The 22,154-nt window shown below is 36.0% G+C and overlaps 2 protein-coding genes across 3 annotated transcripts in view; both read right to left on the minus strand.

The window, feature by feature from the left end:
- Window positions 1–13,616, minus strand: part of LOC135211208 (cingulin-like) — a 51,520-nt gene extending 37,904 nt beyond the window's left edge. For both annotated transcript variants that reach the window (XM_064244440.1, XM_064244439.1), the window contains exons 1-2: window positions 13,469–13,616; window positions 514–690 (exon numbers count right to left, since the gene is read on the minus strand). In XM_064244440.1, the coding sequence (XP_064100510.1) occupies window positions 514–690; window positions 13,469–13,594 (303 nt within the window). In that variant the 5' untranslated portion in view covers window positions 13,595–13,616. The remainder of the gene's footprint in view (window positions 1–513; window positions 691–13,468) is intronic.
- Window positions 13,617–14,315: 699 nt separating this feature from the next.
- LOC135211509 (cingulin-like) overlaps window positions 14,316–22,154 on the minus strand; it is a 359,586-nt gene continuing 351,747 nt past the window's right edge. The window contains exon 25 of the mRNA XM_064244814.1: window positions 14,316–14,487. Coding sequence (XP_064100884.1) covers window positions 14,316–14,487 — 172 coding nt within the window. The remainder of the gene's footprint in view (window positions 14,488–22,154) is intronic.

Here is a 22,154-nt window from a genome sequence, read left to right on the forward strand (position 1 = left end):
CCTCAACTCTTTGAAGGGGTCCACTTCATACTACGTACCTTGGTGTCTACTCTGGTAAGAGGTTTTAGTTTTATGTGACACTAAAATTTTCAGAACGTTAACTAGTAAATTTTGTTCTGAACCAAACTAATTTACAGGTCTTTTAATGAGCTTTTCCTCCTTAGAGGTCTCCATTTTACCATTTCTTATTCAATATTAATAACTTGAAATTACAGTTTTGATGAAAACATTTCTACATACTTTCTATGGATAAACTGATAAAAAATTAAAGAGATATGAACAGGCCATATTAGCTGATTGTAAAACAACATAGGCACTGGAGAAGAGATTTGAAGGGGTAATGTGTATTCTGGAAGAGCACATGGAATTGGTGCAGAAGTAGGCATGATCTTAACCCCGGAAGCTATCACCCAGTGACAGCTTATGTCATGTGGGCCCCTCTCCCTGAAAAAAATCAACAATATATTTGGACTCCAAGTTTCATTACTGTTTATTTCCAATAGTTAAAAGTACCTGACCAATAATCTGTTCCCGGTCTTCTTTGAATTTAGCCACCATTTCCTCCATTTTTGTCAACTCTTGCTCTCTTGCTGTTATGCTCTCCTCTAAGCTTGCATTTAAAGACTTCAGAGATGACACAGCTTCATTTAAGTTAAGGTACTGCTTCTTGAGGGATGACTGTTCAGTGTCCTGAAGTTGGGAAAAATTAAAACATTACACAAGAATTAGATCTAAAAGCAGGATGTAATGTATTTAGCAAAAACTAATACTACAAAGCACACTTACATTTTAATCATAATTTCAAAAAAGATGATATATTTTATCATTAGTGAAAGCCAGCTAATGAAGAAAGACAAATACAAAAAAAAAAAAAAAAAAAACAGAGATATTAAACCAAATTGCTGCATATGAAGCACAGTAAATTACTGCATTGCAATGAGATAAACTAGAAACCTTGAACATAACTGTCGAGTCAAGCACGCAAAATATTAAGTGAAAAAGTTAAGTACCATTCCTTTCTTTGATTAATTTACTTTTCTTTACTTAATATAGAATATGAGCCATATTCAAAGCAAAATGATTGAGCTGTACTTTACCATAAATAACAAAACAAGATGCACTCTTACATGTGCAAATATGTCTATGACAAATCGTTCTAGATTTAGAGCAGCTAATACATGATGCTTCCTCATAAGCTCCTAACTTTTACATTCAGGTCCTGTTTCAGTAAATTACATTATCTCAAAAATGGTTCAAAGTTATTACTTTCGCATGCACGGGTAGTACCATACTAGGAAAAGGAGTAGAATACGTAGCAAGATACCAAATAAAAAATAAAAAATAAAGAAAAACAAAAATAGCATCTGAAAATATCTTGTTGATAATGATTAGTGTTCTCCTAACAATCATTTTATAAGAGGAAAGAAGAAAGTTGGAGCTGGACTTTACTGTAGAGCATCACCATAAAAACTGCTTTTATCAGGTGATGGCAATTATATTTTGTCTACTTTACCTTGGGTAACGAAACCTCAAAAGGGCTAAATGAGCAGCGTCTGATACATGCCAATTATAACATTCATATATATATATATATATATATATATATATATATATATTACAGTATATATATATATATATATATATATATATATATATATATATATATATATATATTATTATTATTATTATGTTTATTGCCCCTCTTGTCTACCCAGAATTTATTAATTTTAGTTAGTCTAAAAGAGCAGCCATGTTTTCTCCTAAATCAGCTGATTTTGGGAGAGAAACAGGAGGTAGGACTGGGAAAAGGAATTCCGGTTAGGCTGAATCTTAGGGTAAAGACAGATCTTGGGATTAGCTAGGCCTCGATATGGCTTAGGGATTCCTACCATAAGACTTCTTTCCCTTCCAAATTCCAAATTTGCTGGCTGTGTTTTCGCACTTTTCAGACAATGCTGGAGGCTCTGTGTGAAATCCACACGTTTCCAAGACAAGCAGCTTCCTTCTCAGTCGAAGCCAGACGTGCCTTCTCCTCCTCTGACAGGAAGTCAGCCCTTTGTCCAAACACGCTGGTGGGACCATCTTCATAGCACGACACATGTTCAAGCCTCAAGGCTTTAAGGTACGTCTAGAAAGTGCAAAACTCCAAACCAGCTCTTTTTCCTCCAAGACGACTCTTCCTAATTTCATTTTCAAATTTCCCTTGTATCACTTTTACAGCCAAATCCCTTTGTCCTTCATCGGGCCATGTGCTTCCCCTTGTGACTTGTTAAAGATTAGTCTTCATTGCATACCTTAGTTAAAAACACTAGAGTTCTTTTCCCCCAGTGTGTTAGATAAAAACTGAGTGACTGTAGCTTGTGCAAGAAGACTTCCTTTCATTTTATGTCTAATCTGGGAATTTTTCCAGATTTGCTGAGTCCACGTGTCCAAGTCTCCGCGCCCGCAAGTGCTGCATTACCGCAAGATAACATTGAGTAATTTGAAAACCCACATTTGGTGTTATAATCTGATTTTTGCCAGCTCTCCCCCTTGTGTGAGAGATAAAAGAGGGGCCCGTGCGGCCCAGTTGCTTGCCTTTCAACAAACTGTCGTGTAAATAAATGTAATGTAGATTAATCAGCTGGTTTTCAATGGCGACCTTATTATAGAGTAATTCTGCATTTTTCCCTAAAATATTTCCCTTTACGTATTTGGGTCACTATGAGGCCGGCTCATACGTAAATATATATATGTATAATATATATATATATATATATATATATATATATATATATATATAGGTATATATATATGCCAATATAGCTATTAGAAAATATACAAATGATGCATTCTAAATTTGTCTTTCTACTTGTGATTTTCAACCTCATATTATATGCTTTTTAGGCTAATGTAGCCTACATAACTAATGACCATTTCATTGAAGATGTGATACCGTTTCATATAAGCAACAAGGACTTTATAATGGTCTCCAGGGACAATTAAGGTTTTTAATCAATGGGGCAAATAAGTAATTCCTGTGTTTAACAAACACGAAATTAAATTAGCCACGAGTTTAAAAAACTGACAAGAAAAACACATTTGACTTGGGATATGGTCTTTAGAAACTGTTTTCATTATAAACAAAGAGATGGAGAAATGATTTTTCACCTGGGCTGCAAAATCTCGAGTTTCCGGCTGACATGTGGTTGGCATAACGTCACTGGTTACTTAAACCAACAATACAGTAAATGACAGGTCTCAGGAAAAAGCCATAAACTATGGATTACTGTTAAGGGAAAGATTGAAATGGCTAAGTAGATCTGGCTGCACTGCTGTATTTCCCTGGCCACAACCCAGGGGTCATGAGTGTCTGACGTACTATAGCCGTTGTCCTCTATAACATTCCTTTAACCCTTTGGTAACTGCTGCCTGCTCTGAAAACCTTTAGAATTTTTTTCTACCCACTCCATATTTTTTTCTTAACAATATTTTATTCTATCACTAATATCCCATACAAGAGCAGTGGTATTTTATGATAGTTTATCGCTATCAATGACAATGTCAAATTATCCAGTTGTTGTGCTTTCCCCCCTTCCATCATTTTGCTCTTTTACTTCAAAACCAAATTTCTCTTTCTTTGTTTTCCTATTCCTGACTACTTTACATCTCTCTCGGTGTCTCTTTATCCTGTAGATCACTTCATCGTTTTCTATATTTCTAACTCTGTCTTTACAAACTTCCATTACGGTGCTAAATAGGAAAAATAAATTTTGCTCCGCGTATGAACAGGTAATCTTGTAAGTGTTTTTACATAATAAAAATATGGAATGTTAGTCCATATATATAAAAGTCTAAAACTAAAGAGGTAACAACCAGATGCTTGCAGGAATGTGATCAGACTAGAGACGCTAAAGATGACGTATACAATAAGTATGTAAGCTAAGATAACATGCCGTCACCTGTAGTCATTCAATTGTTTATAAACATTAGTCCAAGCTCCCTGCTTGAGACAACTACCCCGACCTATTATTCAAACGGCTACGTGATCTGTAGCGTGTCTCATTCGATTGTGTGTTCGTATGAAACTATGTCATTGTATGTATGTTTCATATGTTCGAACTACTGTCTGTTCCTTCATAACTTGTAACAGAGATGGTAGACAGGCAGAACAGAGTTAGTGACGTCATTAGAAGACCTGTACCTCTTTACCTAAGCTTTATCATGTAGAGGAATAGGATTAGCCATCATCATTGGCAGAAGCGATCAAGCTATCGTCATAGAAGACTTGTACGATCCTATCTGATCTTCATCATGTAAAACTTCAGAAGAATATACTATTTTTTATACCTTGTGTTTTCTACAAGAACCTCACCGAACCATGAGTTTAACACATCGTCGTAAAGATAATACCGACTTCGTAAGTGATCTACAAAACCCCAGACACTCCATTGAAGATGGAAGTGCAATACCAACCGACTTAGCGTATAGATTATCGTAGTCTAACATTACCTCATAGGGCGCCTTATCATACAGGCACGAGCCCTAATAATTTGGTGGCCGCGTACCAGAAGAACTCTACAACGTCTACGAAGAAAAACCAGAATAATAAATCATGTATCATAAGAAGTCAACGACGACGGAAGCAGCAGATTCTTCAAGCAACATAGTATCATCGTTAGTGAGCGACTTCAGAAAACAATAAGAACTCTTCAACGACGACGAAAGCAACAGATTCTTCAAGCAACTTAGTATCATTGTTTAGTGAATAACTTCAAGAAACAAAACCGACGTGTCTTTTTCTCACGACAACGCAAGCTTCGTCTCTCATTAGAATCATTCAAGAAAACATCGTTATTGAGCGTTTTCCGGCACTGCAAGAAAACAAACCGAACGCGTCTGCAGCATCGGATTTTCAAGGGCTCGAATCATCGAAACAACGCGCACGGGGGAAACTGAAGCCAAACCAGGTCGTCCGCTAAATAGGGAAGGAGGACCAATGGCCGTGTGTCGTTATCGGAACACCGTGACTTCCACAAAAAAGCAAGCTAAGTACAATTTTTTATTCATTTGGAGTAACTTTGAGTGTTTCCTTGCAGGTCGAATTTCGTTTTATTCCAGTGGCTGAAGTTACGAGACATTCTTAATCTTACTTTTTACAGAATTATCTACATCATGAGATTTCGCTACTGCGAGTTTTTATCTTTGAGGTCGTCGTTCCAGAAGTTCTACTGAAATATCATAACATATACTATGTTAATTTTATCATTTGGGTGATTATTAATCCCTTACGTAACAAATCATATTAAACAGTGAATATGCGTTTACGCAGTGGACGTCTGTATTTATACAGATGCATGGATAGGGGTCGTTCAGCACCGTAGTGATTAGAAAACACACAAAAAACAAGTGGAACACCTGTACAAATCTATATAAATTAGAGGTAACACTATTTCGGGTCATGACAATAAATGCTCCTTTGCAAGTCCCGATCGCAGTTTTAGCCTTGAGTTTTTTGAGTTATATAAAATATCGAACCTCAATGACTCACTTAACTTTAAAAATATGGCTGGATTGCAAGGAATAACATGTCTGTAAAAAACTTTCATCAGGCTAAATGCGCTGACCAGGATCCCTCACTATTTCAAATTTTAGCACAGAATGAAGTACAAACAGTTAATATTGTATGCAGTAGTGATAACTTGTCTTATTAGTAATCGCTCAGTTCCTAATAGTTCGTCATTCATTGCTTTATACGTAACCAGCAACATAATGCTAAAAACACACAATACGTTGCCGATGGTAATAAAGAGAAGGATCCTAATTATTACAAAAAGAAATAGAAACAGTAGCCCGTTCAGAATCAAACAAGCAAACTCGGTGACTGTGTCACCTAGTCAAGCGGTCAAGGTTAGTTAAATCTGCCGAGTTTTCAAAGCGAAGCAAATTCCACACAATAAGCGACTCTAGCACAGTGGGGAAAAGCGATGTTGGTTCATACATACCGATATCTTTTTGAACTAAAAAGGATTTTTCCTATGATCACACGACAGTATCAAGTAATCAGAGCAGGTTCTAGTAATTTTAATACATTAAGTTCATAATAAAATATCTGGTAGGATTAAGCCCGACTGTACGGCGCCGTAAAAATTAGAATATCTTATTTATTCCTTTTAGTACAATTAATTACCAGTATTTCGGACTCACCGTCTGTTGTTCGAACTTCCCTAATGAGAAGTCCGGATAAGCGAGCGTTTACAGATACCTCTATAGTTATAAAAAAAAACGTTGATCTGTATGTAGTGTAATTGTAAGATCCATCTAGGGGTATACAAAATATTATCTTACATCCTGCAAAATAAGGCGTGTTTATCAAAGGAAAATCCTATAAACCTTCAAACATATTAAAATCCGTTTGAACAAAAATGAGACAGTTAATCAAAATAATAACTTATATAAAGGAACTATACATTTGTCTCATAAATCGTAACATTGTTCAAATGACCCAACAGAATTCTCCCACAACCGCAGTCGTACTTTGCACGCAAAAATCTCGAGAAGCATGCACCCTCGAATGTCTTAGTGCGTGTGAAAAGACTTTGCTGGAAATGAAATTTTTAACTCCTTCCCGACACTCTGAAATATAACGATTTCCGCGAACAAAGCCCTAAAAGTATACATATCGTGGATACGGAAGTTATAAATATCGCATTTTTTATTGTTGCTAATTTTTTAATCACGCCCAACCAGTCGTGGATGATTCTCTCTGATAATCTATCTAAAGTAATATCCGTAAAGTCATTCAAGCAGAGGTGATTCAGCAGAAATTTTTTTTTTTTTTATCTTTTACCTGAATACCAGGAAGTTTCTCCACTGGCGAGTGATCTCTGGAAAAGAACGGATGTAATTTAACACAAAAACGGTCTAAGGACAAACATAAAGCTATATACGTACCTTCGTGTAGACTCTCAATGAAATTTCAAAATAGAGATAATGACGAAGTTGAAAAATGTTAGTAATAGGAGCCATTAGGAAATCAAATAAGCCCATATAATTTTTCCCTCAAATGTCATGCCATAAAAGATCGGATTTCGCGTATCTGCGTAGATTCTGTCGCTTAAACAATAAGAAACGACTCCGATAGTTTCCAGTGCTATGTACCGACGACATCTTATCTCTGTTAGGTTAGAATAAATTTTTTTCACCAACTTGGACTTACTTAAATGCTTTTACCAGATACCATTACCTAAGTGATTGTACCTCATACACCGTTTTCAGCACACTCAGGGGACATTATCAATTTTTACGTATGCCTCCGGCTTACGTTGCACCCCAATTACAATAATAGTGTTTGGAGATTTTTAGGGGATACCCTACATGCCTATATGGTAGATTCTTGTAATCTTTTCTAATACCTTAGAAGTACATTCACATAAAGTAGAGCTAGTGCTACAGAGACAAAGACAAATAATCTCAGAGTAAAATATCTAAATGTGAGTTTTTTAAAACCGAACATGTTTATCTAGGTTTTATGTGTCTGGTCAAGGTCTTAAAAGTAGTCCATGGTAAGGTGTCGGCTATTCATAACTTTCCGGTACTTATTAACGTAAAAGGGGGATACAGCACTTTTGCGCTGTAGTGGGTATTACAATGGTATGTAAATATGTAACTCTTCAATGATGACAGCTCCTTTTAACAGATCTTACGAAGAGAGCGTAGATTTATTATGGTCTGAAAAGCATCAACAGGCGTTCGATATCTTAAAAGCGGAAAATGCAGCTTACCTAACTTAAAATCCCTGATTTAAATAAGGAATTTTTTTTTATTGCAACAGACGCCTCAGACCAAGGGGTAAGAGGGATACTACTTCAGTAATATGATAAACAGTTCTTCCCTATAGCTTTTTATTCACGTAAACTAAAGCCCTCTGAAAGTAAATATGCAGTAATAGCAAGGAAGGGCTAGGTATCATTAACTCACTAGTACATCTTAAGTTCATAATCTATGGCTATCCTGATAAAGGTCCTTACTGAACATGAGTCCTTTACCTAGTTTTTTCAAAGGCTTTAATCACAGTCCAAAAGGAACTCGGTGACAAATGATCATTCAGGTCTTGGGAGCCAAGATAAGATATCTACCTGGGAAAGCAAATATCATAGCTGACGCATTATTTACCCGCAATCCCGCACCATACCGCCAAATAACCATTAATTAGACTAAAAGATATAGAAACATCCGTACCTATTGTTAAAACCGTATCTAAACAAGAAAATTCCTTAACCCAAGAGATCGCGAGCATTGGATATCTGGGTCGGAGCGCAGAACTGTTACAAACTGAACAAAACAAGCGTCAACAGACATAACCCAAACAATAAACACTTCGAACGGAAACAGAGTCAGCAGCAATAAACACCAACAATAAACACTTCGAAACGGAAACAGGGTCAGCGGCTAAGCAAAAACAATAAACACTTTTGAGCAGAAACTTAAAGCAAAAGTACATTTAAAGTATGTGTATCAGAATAATGTAATCAAATGTAATATTATATGTAGGTCTGTGACGAGGAAAACCCGAAGAACACAGCAGATGACTAACGACCAGGTAGTAATAATAATCTCTTTGCATACCAATCGTCATAAAACTGGTTGCATTCCGTCATCCAGGGTTCCATAGTATGTCACAGAAAGCCAAATCACTCTACTGGCCTACAATGCTTACAGATATAAAAAGCACATAACTAATTGTAACACGTGTCATGAAAACAAGGGAATACACTAAGACACCTGTCAGTTTAGGAGCCTATCCTGTGCCAAATCAATCCTTGAAAGAATATACGTAGAATTATTAACGGAATTACGAGTCTGACAGAAAGGGAAATAACCACTTCTTAGTGTTAATAGTTCCTTGACACGTTATATAGAATTAATAGCACTCAAACAAACACCGAAATTGAGTGCGTTAGGAATATTTATGAGTGCTAAATCAGTAAATATGGAATTCAACACATAATAATCTGTGACTCGGGTTGGTGTAAATCGATAATAATCTCCTTAACACGTTGTGTGAATTCCTTTCCATTAAGAAACCAATAATATATTTGATCACCCAGAGTCAATCGGTTTGGTAGAATAACGGATAATTAAATAGGAAGTGTCAATGTCTTACGAGTTACACTCGTGATGTTGGATCCGAACTGGATTATAGCGGTTCTCGCGGTTTTAAATACCTTTATCATTGATATCTTGTATCTATAGAATTGATGCCGCAAGTAGCCTTATACGGTACGCCGCTAGAACACTTTTCCACATATTCAAGCCAACCATTAATTTATCAAAGATATATATATATATAAATAAATAAATATAAAAAAATAAAATAAAGATGGATACAAGTGGAGTCAATATAATACACTCCGTAAGAAGTCGGAAGGGTTACAATTATAATAAAAAAGGAATCACGATAATCAATAAGCAAAACGTAACCATTAAATATCCAAATATATATGCGTAAAGATTTGAACTCTAACTTAACGCTTTAGTAATGACAAATAAGCTAAAAGTTCAAACACATATCCAAAATCTACTGACATATTGTCTGTCCCGGTGATTTATATTCGTAGTCAATGAAAAAAAAAATTAAATAAATAAATAAATAAATAAACTAATAATAAATAAAATAAATAAAATAAAATAAAAGAGATTTTAAAGTCAGGAAGTCTAGAAGTGAAAATGTTATCTATGGAATAATCCTATATGAATCTTATACAGGGCTAATAATAATATAGAATTTTGTATGGAAAACCTTTTTCATATAGTTTGAATAAGGAATATTTATTTAACATAATGCCAACATGAAACTAATATATTGTTCAATTTTGGTACTGTTGTTTTTTTTTTTTTTTTTTTTTTTTTTTCAGACATTCTTCTCATGCGGGTGGAGAATTAAAACACTAAAATATCATTTGAAAATACTAAAGTCGTATCTCTTACAGCAAGTAACGTAACTCTTAGCTGGCTGAGAGCAATCTCCTGCCAAGTGACGACGTCATCATTGCCGTATCAGCATTTGTTCCTTTTAACCTCAATAATCTGCTTACACAGGCTTCATCTGTGTGTCGTCTCTGCTTGCAAAAGCAGATTGACTGGAGAAAGGAATGCTCAGCTCATGAACTTCACATGTGGTTCATAGGTCACATGACAGGCCACATACCATATTCTTATCCGTGTGTGTAATGCAATTAGTTAAGGACTTGTAATCATTTTAAAATTAATGAACAATATAAGCAAATAGAATTTCTATAACAACAAAATGAATTAATTTTTTTTTTTCTGAACCTCATAGACAATTAGAGTCAATAATTCAGCTTATGACATGGGTAAACGGACATTTAGAATTATCAAGTTGTGGATAAGAAATATTTACTTGCAACATTAGCCTATTACAATTCAAGTAAATCACATTCATGGGAAAATGTCACATTTTTTCTTGAAAACCCAAAGTTTATATAGAAATTAGTTACATAGTGGGTTTTTTTTTCGTTGCATCTCCTACCTATTAATAATGTTTTAAAAATTAACCTCAGAGGATGCGCACGAGAAAATTGAATATTAAACTTTTGTTAGGGCACATAGAATCATGATTAATCTTCTCTTTGACTCTTATGTTGCCTGGCAATCTTACAAATAGCTCCGTTTTCCACTTCTTTGTCTAGTAACTTACTACCAGTAATATCGAATTTTCTTTGAGATTCGTATTGATATCTATTTATTTTTTATAATTATGGATATTTTTACAAGTCATCATAGACCTGGATAGGTTCACTCATTGTTAATGCCATGGATAAAAAAGTTTGTACAGCGGATTCTTTTGAATTCCAAAATATCAGCGAATTCATGTGGGTTACGTCTGGTCTAAATGGCTCTCTCCCCTCCCCTGTATTTGGATGTCGTCTGAATTACTTTGCCCTTGTGACAAGTATAATTTCACTTGCAGGCTGATTAATGGAACCGGTTACAGTATCCTGCAGTACGAGAGTTTCACATCGCAACTTCAAAAAAATCGTTCGTCGCAGCGGACGACTACAGTCAAGTAACAACCGCCTACAATGTGAAAGGAATTTCATGGACTTCTTCGACCGACACCGTATCTCGTCGTTAATCTCGTTTTAATGCGGAATGCTCCAGCGGCTGTCGGAATTCGACTACAAAAAGGGACATACTTCCGACAATTACGACCCGAAGGATATTCAACTCTACTTTGCTGGCGAAGGACTCGTGCTGGGATGATCTATTCATCGCGAACGTAATCGTGTAGCTTAGGATGCAGAGAATAAGTATGAGCGCAATATAGAATGTTGGACCCGCCCAGGCAAATTTTCCCCTTGTTTTCAACCATTGAAAAAGGCCGTTTCATTGGCTATAAGTGGTTGTCTGGAACTGTGTAATGGACGAAAAGTTGTTCGAAAGCTAGTTAAAAGTGTAGTAGTATAACCTCGGTCATGTATCCTATATATAAGTATCATGTATCCTATATATAATTGATCATAAATAACAGAGTCGAAATATATTTTCTTTGCGTGTACGCAATAGGAATCTCTTTATATAAATGATCATAAATATCAGAATCTAAATATATCTTTGCGTGTACGCAATAGGAATCTATTTAAAGTGCACATATATTAATCATAATTATATGAATCCATATACATATGTATAAACAAATCAGGTAGCCTATAATCAATCTGTTACCTTTCATCTTACCAATATCTGCAGTTATATATGAGTTAGTATATTGATTAATGAATCAGAAATCAACGAATCAATCAGCATAAACATTAATAATTTTATCAATTCATATATGAAATTTTTTATCAGTTAAAATATGATTTTTATCATGTTAATCTTCATTCTATGCAATTATCAGAGTACATTAGTATTTTCTGTAGCATATGTATCTTAATGAGATGAAGTGAAAAACTGTATCATTATATATATCATGTGATCACTATTATTTACCAATATCATTGTTTTCTATTTTATTACTTGAATCAATTCATGTACACCATGAATTTTTATTTACTTATATATATATATATTCACATAGTGTCTGTATCACACTCCTATAAGTCAAATGCAAGTCAAGTTTGAGTAATATTCAGTAGTTGGTTTTGGTAGCTGACCGAGCTAATGTAAGTGTTTACATAATAAAAATATGGAATGTTAGTCCATATATATAAAAGTCTAAAACTAAAGAGGTCAACCAGATTGCTTGCAGGAATGTGATCAGACTAGAGACGCTAAAGATGACGTATACAATAAGTATGTAAGCTAAGATAACATGCCGTCACCTGTAGTCATTCAATTGTTTATAAACATTAGTCCAAGCTCCCTGCTTGAGACAACTACCCCGACCTATTATTCAAACGGCCTACGTGATCTGTAGCGTGTCTCATTCGATTGTGTGTTCGTATGAAACTATGTCATTGTATGTATGTTCATATGTTCGAACTACTGTCTGTTCCTTCATAACTTGTAACAGAGATGGTAGACAGGCAGAACAGAGTTAGTGATCGTCATTAGAAGACTGTACCTCTTTACCTAAGCTTTATCATGTAGAGGAATAGGATTAGCCATCATCATTGGCAGAAGCGATCAAGCTATCGTCATAGAAGACTTGTACGATCCTATCTGATCTTCATCATGTAAAACTTCAGAAGAATATACTATTTTTTATACCTTGTGTTTTCTACAAGAAACCTCACCGAACCATGAGTTTAACACATCGTCGTAAAGATAATACCGACTTCGTAAGTGATCTACAAAACCCCAGACACTCCATTGAAGATGGAAGTGCAATACCAACCGACTTAGCGTAGATTATCGCTAGTCTAACATTACCTCATAGGGCGCCTTATCATACAGGCACGAGCCCTAATAATCTAAGGCGTATCAAGCCGATTATTAAGACGAGTGCATATTTTACTATTATTTCATTTTTCCGATAGTTTTCTTTACTCTACTGCTTTTACTGTTTTATACTTTATTGATAAAGATAGTTGTCGAACCCCGTCATGTTGCTCTTAAACACTCATGATTTCCGGCCCTTTTTCGATTTCCAAGTCCAGAGCATAAAGTTTGTGGACCTATTTATGAATGCATACAGATACTGTATTTCTTGAAGATATAGGAACCTCCTCAAGAACATCCCCGATTTTGCTTTTTTCCTTTTGTTTAAACATAGTCATGCATGCTTGTGCAACATTAAGTAAATAATGCAGAACAGACTCAAGAAAAGAAATGCATCGTGCGAAATGTTAGGAAAACTTAAAACATTTTTCAAAGAACATTATGATAACAAATTAGCAAAATATAGTCCAACATAAATAAGAGATACACTACCAAGACTAAAGCTCTAAAAAATATATATAAAAAATGGGAAGGCATTTTGATTTTTTTCTTTTAGAAAATTTACACAAACCCTCCGAACAACCTTGGAAGCCATTAAGTGAGTCATCTCCTTCCAGCGTTCGACAATACTCCTGGGCTTCCTCTTGAAGTTGTCCTTGGACGTTTGGCACTTTTCCAGCTCCTCCCGAAGGTTTTTGTAGTTCTCCATCAGTCCGGCTACTTCTTTCTGAAGACGTCTGAGAGGGGTAGGTAGGTACTACGGTTAGAGGATTGCTGAGCTTTGCATAAAAACTGCCCCGCATATTTTGAGGGGTGAAGAAGAAGGCACAGAAAGGAAGTATTGTTTATATAATATAATATAATATAATATAATATGGGGGGAGTGGTGCACACGGTGGTGGGACATCATACTCACATTGATGTGATGTTCTGAGTCCTTCATCAGGATAAGAAGGCCTACGAACTTACTAGCTTAAAGCTTTCTTTTTCTACATTTGACGCTTTCAGAACATCGGCGTCAGTGCAAGTATTCAGATCAGATGATCAGTGCTTATCTACAAATTAAGGTCGTCATTCTCGAAAGGACCAATTACTGAACAACTTCAATCTACAAAATGACCACAAACGAAAAATGGCTTCGATCTAAAAGAGCAAATAATCCTTGCAGAGAGAGTGAAAGAAATGAGTGAATTTTTCTACTAGCATAGTCAACCACTTCTAAGAAGAGCTATCCATTTTTCTTTGAAAAAATAATAAAATAAAATCTGCCCCAAATCTACATTTACCTTAATTTAATGAAAAGGAGCATAAATTCGGTAAACACATGCCGAAATCTTCATGAACTTTTTTCAGAAAAAAAACGCAAATCTACTATTTCAGCACATACGTTACTTACAAATATTCACTCAGAAAGATGAACTACTATTTCCCTAAGGACCACTTATGATGAAGCAATCAGAGACATTCTCCAACTCACAGAATCTCCCTGTTGCGTTGTCCCTGACGATAGTGATTGCTGCCAGGTCTTGCTCCAGCCTTTGGGAGCGACGTTCTTCGCCCTGGTACCTCCGCTCCTCTGCTGATATGGTTGACAAAGCGGCACTGAAATAAAGGAAGGACAGGTCTTACCATTTTAAAACTGTAATAAAATCACATTTAAAAAATAAAAACAACAATAACAACAACATAATAATAAAAATAATAATACAAGTCTTCACTGTATTATAGGGAATACATTTTTGGTAACAAACGTAGCAGCATCTTGGTTCCAATCTGGGTTCTCGGCGTCCTTAGGTTTCATCAAAATAACTTGCTCAAATGATCCATGCCGATGGTAGTCACTCCATAATTTCTAGAAAACGCCGATGGTAATCACTCCATAATTTCTAGAAAACGCAAATAGCACTTTCGCAATTGAAAAAAAAAACAGACTTACAATGCTGAAACTTTTAGCTAAAACACTCGACCCCTGAAACTGAGAGTATGAATGGAAATTTTTGTACGGACAGCCTGAACATTGCGAATGCCTACTCTACAATGTCTTCTCAAATTACCGTATGATGATAGGTTTTTAGAAATAACTAGAATTTTAAAGCTTTCCAACAAAAATGTTGTTTTTCAGTAATATTAATGTTTAGAATTTAGTAATAATAAAATTCTTCTAGAGATATTTCTGGCTGCATTTATGAAACTCCTTGTAAAAAGTGTTATAAATATATTACGTACAAACTGGAAAATCACTTTCACAACGAATCAAACAGCACCAATACTCAGTGAGAATTGGTCATATATCGAATGCTCATACATATGAAAGATTTAGATCATCCTATCAACTGGAGTTAGGCAATATCCTTAATGCCGTATAGCGACACAGTTAAAAGGAAATATCATTGAATCTTGTTTCGTCAAATCAAATAATGGAAGTGTTCTAAATTTAAGTCTTGGTTTGTTTAACTCGATGCCTTCACTATAAAAAATTGTAGAAAAATATAAGCAACAAAATCAATATACAGTCGCATAAATGTTTTTTGGGCTTTGTATGTTTAAGCTTCCGTTTCTCTTATGATTAGGTTTGTTTTAGTTTGTGACCGCTGATCTCCGATTATAATGGATTATCTCTTTGATTTTTTGCCTTTTTGACAATTAACCATCTGGTATTCTTGATCTTTTTTGCTTTGCCTTGTAACCTTCTTTTCAACTGTCATTTGTGCCTCGACATTGTCGTTATTAAAGAACAAAAGCGCTCGGTTACGAATTTCTGCCTATTATTTTCTTGTGGTATTCACTTATATCATGAAGCCACGTGCATCTAATGTGATTATATATATATATATATATATATATATATATATATATATATATATATATATATATATATATATATATATATATACAAAGTAAGCGTTGGCCTGCACTTCCCAGCAAGACCAACTATACTATGGGATGAAGTTGCTAGCCACCTGTCTGCTACAACCAGGTTGGGTGACTTGCTTATATTTATCTTAGGATAAAATTTGACAATTTTCTTGATTGCAGATCTTGGTGTATTGTTGATATCCACTTAAAATCTTATGCTTGATGAGGGCCACTGCCCTCATCGTCGGGGAAATATACGAGGAGGTCAGTAGTCCTCACAAAGCTCAAAGATTTTAGCCTATGGGAAGCCACATCACCAACACACACCGACGCCACTCTGTGGCGCCATAGAGTGGCTCATGTACTCCTGGCCTAAAGAACCTGATTGTTATTCATTCTGTTAATATTAGCTATTTCATTCAATCTTTAGTTCAAGAGAGGCACAACGAAATTCAACGGTCCAGTTCGGCTCGCTCATGGACCAAACCATGTCCTTCTCGCTGGAAGGCGAGCATCCTAACCACTTCACGAGACTACAAAGACCAATTATATCCTTTATTACAGCTATAATCTTTCATTTTGACATTATATAATGCCGGCCTGCTTTCAAATTCATAAATAAATTTGTCCGCGTCGAACATCTCTTGTTCAGTCTCTCAGGGCACTGGCGTAGAGTGTCATCTGTAGAGGAGTAAGGGCGCCCGCAGCATATTTTCCAAGGGGGGTCAAATCTTCAAACATACATGGATAGTTCCGGTATCAAGCAAACAAACACTTTTGACCCTTTGAACTAGCAGGCTCATTCCAAAAACAGTATCAGCGCCTTCCATTTCTTTAGTGAATAAAGAAATTAAATATATATATATATATATATATATATATATATAGATTTATATATCTATATATATATATATATATATATATATATGTATGTATAACTGAATCACGAAAGTTTGGAACGTGATAAATCCATAAATAAAGGTATAAGCCACGAAGGAAAAATAAACAACAGAGTTCTGCAAGATCTTTCGACGTTCAACGTCCTTTCTTAGCAGATAAACTGACTTACATGAGGAACTGACAGTACAGGAAAGCTCGTATAACTGACAGATAGAGATATAAAGAGATTAGTACCTAGAATTCAGCATACCTGGAGAAAGAGTAACCTTTCCAAACAAGCATACATGGGTCACATACCTTCTTAGACGGCGTGGCAGCAAGGATTAGGGAGCACTTGTTCAGAAAGGCACTTTTCAGGAACTTTAGTCAAATTCTGGTCGAATGTGCAGCCACAATAGACTTGGAGAAGGTAGTGATGACACATCTCAAAAGAGGAAACATAACAGCAAAGGTAAAACGTGGCCCTCATTATGTTACGAAAGTTTGGAACGCAATAAATCCATAAATAAAGGTATAAGCCACGAAGGAAAAATAAGCAACGGAGTTTCTGCAAGATCTTTCTACGTTCAACGTCCCTTTACTCAACAGATAAACTGACTTGATTACATGAGGAATTGACAGTACAGGAAGCTCGTATAAACTGACAGATAGGGATTATAAAGAGATTAGTACCTAGAATCCGGCACACCTGGAGAAAGTGTAACCTTTCCAAATATATATATATATATATATATATATATATATATATATATATATATATATATATATATATATATATATATATATATGCATTAAGCTACAAATGTCCTTTAATATCCAATTTGCTCTACCGCTGGAATCAATATGTTTTCACTATATGTTAACCGAAGGGGAAAATTTTGTTTTTTTTTTTTTTTAGTTGATAATTATTGCGTTCTCCCGTGGATTCGAATCAGCGGACAGCCAGAGGAGAAATCAGGACGCAGTGACATTATCGACTCGGCCAACAAGTGAGGTATAAGTTGATAACGATTCCGATCTTACAAATCTCTGTCGAACTCAGGTATCTGTATTTAGAATTGATTATCCAAGTCAAGCGTTTCCCGCACGTAGCCATATTATGAATTCTTATCATATCACCGTGATTCATATACATGCATTACGCTACAAATGTTCTTAATGTCAAATTCGCTCTACCTCGGAAAATTAATATATTTTTCTTATATGTAAACCGGAGGGGAATTTTTGAGTTGATAATAATTTCATCCTTCTGGATTCGAAACCAGCGGACAGCCAGACAAGAAATCAGGACTGAAGTGACATTATCGAACTCGGCACCAAGTACCATTACAAGTATTTATTGCTTAGAAGTGGTACCAGGGCTTTATGGACATCCTGTAATAATAATGATAATGAACTTGTCAAGTGGTGTCTATCCACATGAAAACAGATGCAGTGGTGTCGGTGGGCAGCGGCCACAGTGACAGCGCTTTACCTGACCACCATTAGTTCAAATTCCGACCACCTAAAGACAAGACCAGAGATACACCCAACAATAAAATAAAAATTCCTCACCTGGACAGGATTAAGACGGTGACTCAGACCCTCGGAAAATCTAACCCTTTGTCATTTACTTACCAAACCACTTAGCCAAATCCCTGATTAACGTCCAACAAAAGACATCCCCTGAGGACATAAGGGTTTACGAAATCCCATGCAAGGACTGTGACCAACCTTACATCGGATTTACAGGAAAATCACTTCCCCAGTGATTAATACAACACAAACGTCAGTTAGGTATGGACAACAGAACTCAGCTATTTTCAACCATATAAATGAACATAACCATAGAATAAACTGGAATTTGTATCGTATAATTTATAGCAGCAACTGCCGGTACAAGAGTCAAATGATGGAATGGGCCTTAATAAAAGAGAAGCAGGTAATGAACATCTCAAAAGAAGCATGGGATTCAGATGTGATCGACAAGATTTTCATTCAACCAACGCTTAATAAGATTAAAGGAGGATTATCAGCGGGGGTGACCTAAATTGTCTTACCTGTGGATGGATCTCTTGGTATAAACACCACCTTTTCTGTAAACTTTTCTCATTCATATACCTGAAGAGGGAGACAGCAGTCTCTGAAATATAGTATTTTGTTTTTCTCTCTATATTTTGGTGTTTTTTATGGGCTCCATTAATATAATATATATATATATATATATATATATATATATATATATATATATATATATACAGACATACATATCTGTTTACATATATATATATAATCATATATATATATATATATATATATATATATATATATATCGTACATATCTGTTTGCGTGTGTGTCTGCTCCCAGTTTAGAGAGAGAGAGAGACGAGAGAGAGAGAGAGAGAGAGAGAGAGAGAGAGAGAGAGAGAGAGGTCGTGTTCCCCCTTGAAACCTTGAATGCAAGTTCAACAAAGAATAATGAGGTGAAAAACAAGAACTAAAAACAAAATATGGAAACTGACTGGCTGTGTTGACAACAAATGCTAGCGTTGCAACCATCATGATCAACGGAGCGTGTAAGCAGGGGAAGAATAAGGCAAGCAGAAATGATGATAAAAATGTCGTATAGAGGCAAGACTCTGGCTATGTAAATTGGCCAACCTCTCTATAAAATATTTATGTTACGTTACTAGTAGGTAAAGATTCTTGACGGCCCACATTCTATACACACATATGTATTAGTAGTTAACAAATAGAACGAGAAATGAAAGTTTCAAATGTCAATTAATAACTAATGAGATATAGTACTTCAAAACTTTGACATCTTAATTTTCACGTACTAGTAATAACACGGAAAAATCAGACTGTTAAAGCACATGAATAACTAGCTAAGATACGTAACCTATTTCTTGTGACAGAGAGACTGGTTCTCTTACGTTTCCTCAAAAGGATCAATAAAAAAAGTTACTACGTAATAATATCCATAAAGCCACGAGGGCTCGAGAACAGGAAAGTTACATAAACAAACATAATATCTTGTGTGATACAAAGGCTAATGCCAAAATAAAGATAAGTAAGCAAAAATTGATGCTTAATAATGCAGATATAAACTATACCTGCTAGTTACTTGCTGGAATTTATTTCAGAGAAAACTGCTTTGTGTGTGTGTGTTGGTGTGTGTGTGTGTGTGTGTGTGTGTGTGTGTGTGTGTGTGTGTGTGTGTGGGAGGGTCTCTCTCTAAGAGACATTTCAAAGAAATTCCCCAGCCATTTTCTTGCACTAATTTTGTTTCTCTAGTTTCACCGTGAAATGTGTTTTACTGTCCTCATCAATGACAACAACGCAATCGGGTCCTCCCTTCTGCATTTCTTGCTCGTTTAGACAGATAAGAGACGCGAACTGACGACCAGTGAATTCCTTAACGACGGGAAGTAAAAGTAGACGGCCCTAAAGGTACTACTTACAAAGCGACATATTTAAAAAGCGCAAATGCCATACATTTCCTATCACGCCACACATTAATGTAAGGAGAAAAGCATCATTAGCACTTACTGAAATAATGACATCACAATAGTACCCCTTCAAAAAGGAGGTGGCCCATCTCTAGAAGGAGGTTACTGAGCGCAAACCACATGGAAGTTTGCAGACATCATTACTTACGATTTTTCAGCCACATAAAACTATGGGGTATGAGGAAGTAAAGAACTTTTCTCCATGGCTTGGTTTTATTCCCTTTGCAACGGCTCCAGAGCTACACTAGACAACGAGCGGTGTCCATTTCTTTCCGTAATTATGAAAAACAGTCCCATGAGTTTTCCAAAAGCAGTGACCAATGGGTTGGCAGCGATTTATGACTTCTCCTAACCAAGGGCTGGAGAAAACACGGAAAAGGGAAGAGAGTGAAGATCATGGCGGTCTAATCGTCCATTACAGATAATGCTGTAATCATGCTGCCCAAGGCTGGATGAAAGAAGAAGAAGGTTTAAAGTGCTGGGTTCCGGCCAGTAGTACCGCGAAAAAAACTGCCGCTAAAAACCTGCAACGAGCCACGGTGGTTTGTCGTAGGGCAATTGGTCATAATGAGACCCGTGACTGACTACATATCCCCCTGACGGCTCATTTGACGATATCCTTGAAAGGATCCAAAGCCAAACCCTGGGAACCTTTTGTATGGTAGAAGCCTCCCTGTCCGTACCAAGGCCCAAGGACCCTAATTGAGGTCGTCAAAAGTGGCATTTGTCACTTTATTTTTTCTTCTTTTCATTTAAGCAGTGCAAGATAACGAACCTCATGAATCAACTGGACCAGAATTTAGTTCAAATAAAAAAAAACAAAAAATGATAAAAAGGAACATTTAAGATGAATTATGATTTGTAATATTGAATTTACATGGAAATCTACTTAAAACTGAATATATGTCCGGTATGGAATGAATAATTTACTTTCCACATTTATGGCAACTGGTGAAGTTTATACATCGGCAACCTTCATTATAACGTAAGCATAATCAAGTGACATTAAAACCACAGTGAATTAACACAGACAAAAGGTATTTTGACATAAATAATAAAGACGTTGATTGCTACCAACCCCATTTCTTCTCTCTCTCTCTCTCTCTCTCTCTCTCTCTCGGCCTCTCTCTCTCTCTCTCTCTCTCTCTCATTAATATATATATATATATATATTATTATATATATATAGTCATATCACATTTCCGTGATTCATATACATATATCGAGCTACAATGTCCTTTAATATCTAATTCGCTCTACCTCGGAATTAATATATTTTCATATATGCTTAACCGAAGGGGAATTTTTCTCGATAATAGATTTGCCTGGACCAGGGCGCGAACCTATGGATCCTTTCAAACCCAGGAACGTCAGTGAAGCGTTACCTACTACACCACCGCGAGAGGCTAAAAGTTCATGTCGCCTCTCACCCTCATATACCTTTCGCGCGCAGGTAATTAGTGGTTTGGAGACAAACATCACCCACCCTCGACTCCGGTAGTGTTTTGTAGTCGTTTGACAGACTTTTAGCCAACTATAAGTCATATCACATTTCCGTGATTATTAAATAACATATATCGACTCAATGTCCTTTTTAATATCTAATTCGCTCTTACCCTCGGATTAATATATTTTTCTATATTCTTACCGAAGGGGAATTTTTTTCTCGATAATAGATTTTGCCTGGACCAGGGCCGAACCTATGGATCCTTTCAAACCCAGGAACTTTCATGGAAGCGTTACCTACTACACCCCGCCGCGCGGCTAAAAGTTCATGTCGCCTCTACCCTCTATACCTTTCCCGCTCAGGTAATTATTGGTTTGGAGCCAACATCAACCCACCTCCGACTCCGGTAGTGTTTGTAGGCGTTTTGAACAGCAGTAAGCCAATCTCTAAGGTCATATCACATTTCCGTGATTCATATACATATATCGAGCTACAATGTCCTTTAATATCTAATTCGCTCTACCTCGGATTAATATATTTTCATATATGCTTAACCGAAGGGGAATTTTTTCTCG

The sequence above is a fragment of the Macrobrachium nipponense genome, chromosome 4 (genome assembly GCF_015104395.2).
Source record: "Macrobrachium nipponense isolate FS-2020 chromosome 4, ASM1510439v2, whole genome shotgun sequence".
NCBI lineage: Eukaryota > Metazoa > Arthropoda > Malacostraca > Decapoda > Palaemonidae > Macrobrachium > Macrobrachium nipponense.